This window comes from Montipora capricornis, chromosome 7, assembly GCF_036669925.1.
Source record: "Montipora capricornis isolate CH-2021 chromosome 7, ASM3666992v2, whole genome shotgun sequence".
Taxonomy (NCBI): Eukaryota; Metazoa; Cnidaria; class Anthozoa; order Scleractinia; family Acroporidae; genus Montipora; species Montipora capricornis.
In genome coordinates, this window is record NC_090889.1 from 43062413 (window position 1) to 43066144 (window position 3732).

The following is a 3732-nucleotide window of genomic DNA, read 5'->3' on the forward strand; positions in this document are numbered from 1 at the left end:
AGTCTGCCTTTAAAGTTATAAGTTCGAACTTGAGGATTATGTGGCGCTGGAAATTAATAAAATGGAAAAGGAAACGCCCATTCATCCAAATGTGCTAGTTGCTCAAATTGTAGAACTTGAAGGAAATTTTGCAAAAATAATCACAAAATTTAGATTTATCACTACAAAAAACTCAGCAAAATTAAAAAAGCATATATTTTATTTAATAATTTAAAAGCTATAACACTTATCAGAGCCTACAAAATGGCTTCTGATCAATAGATTATGAAACCCTTTTTCCTGACTTTTCAAAGTTTCCTCTTTACTTTCTTATGATTATTACGAATTTCAAAGTAAGCAAAAGATAAAGTAAATAACTAAGCAAATTAAAAATCAACAACTCATCATGTATGTTTCAGTTCTTTTATTCCTTAGAAGATAATTTAATATATTCCCCTGGCCCTCCTAAGGAGATTCATCAATAAACGATGTCCTTCTAAAAGGCTCTGAGAAAGAAAAGTAGAATCGGTTATCATGCACAGTAAGCCTAACGCCAGCCTCAATGCTAAACATTTAAAATCAGCGTCCAGACTTAACAACCATTGGGGTTTTATAAAATACTCATGAAAATTTAAGACTACAATACATTCTCAATTGACTACTCCTATAGGGGATTTTCGGGGCCAATGAACGTAAACATTAAAACAGAACAGAACAATAACTGTTAAGAATCCCAAATGCCTGGAGGCAAACCAATTGGCCATTTACAAGTGTAGCCGAGAAGTTGAACCAGGGACTACCAGGGATCTAATTCAACGAGGGGTCAGAACGGGTCTTGAACCCGGAACGTCCGAATACTAGGGTTAGGCTTAGTGTGGTTAAACCACACTGCCTGTCACTACCACTGGATTTAATCTCAACCAGCGCGTTTTCCTAGTTTTAGTCAAAATCATCGTTTTCGTTGACCGATTTCAATTTTTCCACACTTTTGAGTTTCCATAGACACATGCCGAAGTTCTCTCTGAGCTTCGTATGGATCAATCAAAAGCTGTGCAAATACTATCCCTAAAGAATAAAAACTGGAGAGAGATGATTGCTTTTACTAGAAGTGTTTGTTTACTTTTTCTCGACATTTATGTCGGAAGTTTCGTTTTCAAACACTGAAACCCATGTTTTTGTATTAAGTTCTCATATTTCTTTTGTGTGGCAAATTAAGACCAAACTTAAACTAGAAAGCACTTTTCTTGAGCAGATTTGTTTCTTTCTATCTAAAACCACGTTTAAGCATTTTCAAGTAAAAACTCGTTTCTCCCAACAAAAGAAAAGGAGACGTCATTTTAAATGCACCAAATAAAATAATATTATTTTTTGTAGAGAATACTGCGTTTTCTCAAACATGTGGAATACATGTCGCGGGCTCCCCATTAGAGTGTTAAAAACGAACTTTCAAAGTCTTAAACTTATTCAATGCTTGTCTGTTCTAAACCCAGGCTTCTCCTTGGTGTTTAATTCTTCTTTTAAGGAAACGCCATGCATAAGTTGATTGTCGAATGGGCGTAATGGGCAATGTTAGAGATCAACCATGATCACGGTTGCACTTTTCAACTCGTTTTAGAGATAGCAAATAAAAGCCATCTCTCACCTCTCCTTTGGATGAGATGGCGCCGACCAAGAGGAAGAGAGAAAGACTGGAATCCGACGAGGAAAGGTACTGTAGTTAATTAGTACAATGTTTGACATCTCGAGCTCTTGAAGATTTACTCCCATCAAAGCCTTGTATCTTCAACATGATCTACGGCCTCCCTTGTTTCATACCTTCCGCAACATGTTCGCTTTTTTAAGATGTGCTTAAATGTCTGTTTATATTTAGGAAGTCTCCAAGCGTACAAAAATTGATTGATTGCAGAATTCGCGTACATGACAGCGGCAGCGATAAAATACACAAGTATCAACAACGACAAATTGCATGTTAGGCAAATGTATATTATTATCTGTACTATGAACCAAGGAATGAAGCACAATAAAAATGCAGAGATGACAATTGCAATAGCTTTGCTCACAGTCCTTTCTCTCTGGAGTATCATTTGGCGAGGTACCCCTGCATGCTGCTCATCCAGTGCTTCGGTGCTGTGTGAATACTTGTGAAAACGGTACAAAGTGAAAACGTTGATGACCACGATGCAGATGAGAATACACAAGATTTGTACATTATAAAGAGTTTCCATTAGCGCATAATGCTTTCGCAACAACGAGAACACAATCCCAAACAATACGAAATAAATCCAACACGCGACAGAAACGATGCAGACTCGTTTAGTAGTCACTTTGGCTCGATACTGCAGAGGAGTCACCACAGCAAAGAATCTGTCAATGCTGAAAAGAAGTATATGACCTACACTTATGTTTATTAGCGTTGCAAAGAACTTTAAAAACCCAAATGATGCGTTGGTGTACTTGTGCAATAATGCCCAAGCCAAAAAGGCATGGAGTGGAGAAGTAACAAGACCAACCAAAAGATCTGCAACAGCCATTGAGAAGATGATAAAGTTCGAAGGCGAAGATCGAAGTTTCCGAAGAGGGTCCATCCAAACCGATAAAACGACTAGAAAATTTCCAAAAGCTGTCATTGGAAAAGTGATCGTCGCCAGAACAGCAACAGTACTGAAGATGGCCTCAGCATTATCGATATTGAGCCAAACTTGAACCAAAGCTTCTTCACTTGTCATGTTCCAATAGTCAACGATACCTCGAACAGCCGCCATGTTGTCTTAAACTCTTCTCGGCATGATTGTCAATTTTAAAATAACTGTGACTTGAAATTGACGTGTAATGTTGAAGACAATTTGCATATTATCAACTCTTTTAAGGACACATCAAAAACTAAAAATGGCATAAGATAGTAAGCTCATTGCAAGCTTTTTGCCTGGTTCTGTGAGAGACTCTGTCAAACCTTCCCTAATGTTCTTCTTGACTAGCTGAACTTTTTCCTGCGGACAATTTAATTTTTTCTTCTGGAGCAGATGTCCGATATTACGCTATTTAACGGGACGGTGCAAATGAAATCATCCTTAATGGGGATTTTCAGATTATTCCGGATGTAGCATCTGTTTTACCATGAAGCACGTAATTTTAGTTTACATTTTGACTGATTTCTTTCTCGGAGACCATCACGCACAAAAATAATTTATGGATTTAGCCAAGCCTAAAAGCTGAGCTCCCGTTTCTAACCCCAGAAAGCAATATACTGTATATGGAAATAATTTTGCCTCTTCAGTCATTCATTAGTGTATACTTTTGGCAGCATTCAAACACCTCTGAGCTGATACCAGTAATTTTAATCAAGAACTAAAACTGAAATTACATGCACAGTAATCTCTTTCAAGCTCTTTCACAACATTTTCCTTTTGACTTATAATCTTTACACCCTCTCTCTTCAGTTTAGAACAACAGCAAAAATCTTCCCAATTAAAAAGTGAAGCTACAGAGGAGTAAATTCGCTTAAGAAGTTACCCGACTGCAATTTCACAGTCAAACAAAGCAGCTCACGATTGGATATCCATTTCACACAAAAAAACTATAAATGCGATTGTTGAAATATGCCAGAATCTCTGAGCTACAAGGTAAGACGGAAGCAGGCCGTGGGAATTGACGATGTTAAAGTCAAGGCAATGAACATGTACAAATACAAGGAAGGATTACGTTTTTGCAAACGTTGGCCTTGATCATGCAGGACTATATTTCAACAGACTTAAC

At 37.4% G+C, this 3732-nt stretch overlaps 1 protein-coding gene across 1 annotated transcript; it reads right to left on the reverse strand.

Moving 5' to 3' along the window:
• Nucleotides 1-283: 283 nt before the first annotated feature.
• On the reverse strand, nt 284-2923 carry LOC138057991 (adenosine receptor A2a-like). The gene has a single exon (XM_068903891.1). The coding sequence runs from the start codon at nt 2739-2741 to the stop codon at nt 1746-1748; it is 996 nt and encodes a 331-aa protein (XP_068759992.1). The 5' UTR covers nt 2742-2923; the 3' UTR covers nt 284-1745.
• Between the last annotated feature and the right edge of the window lie 809 nt (nt 2924-3732).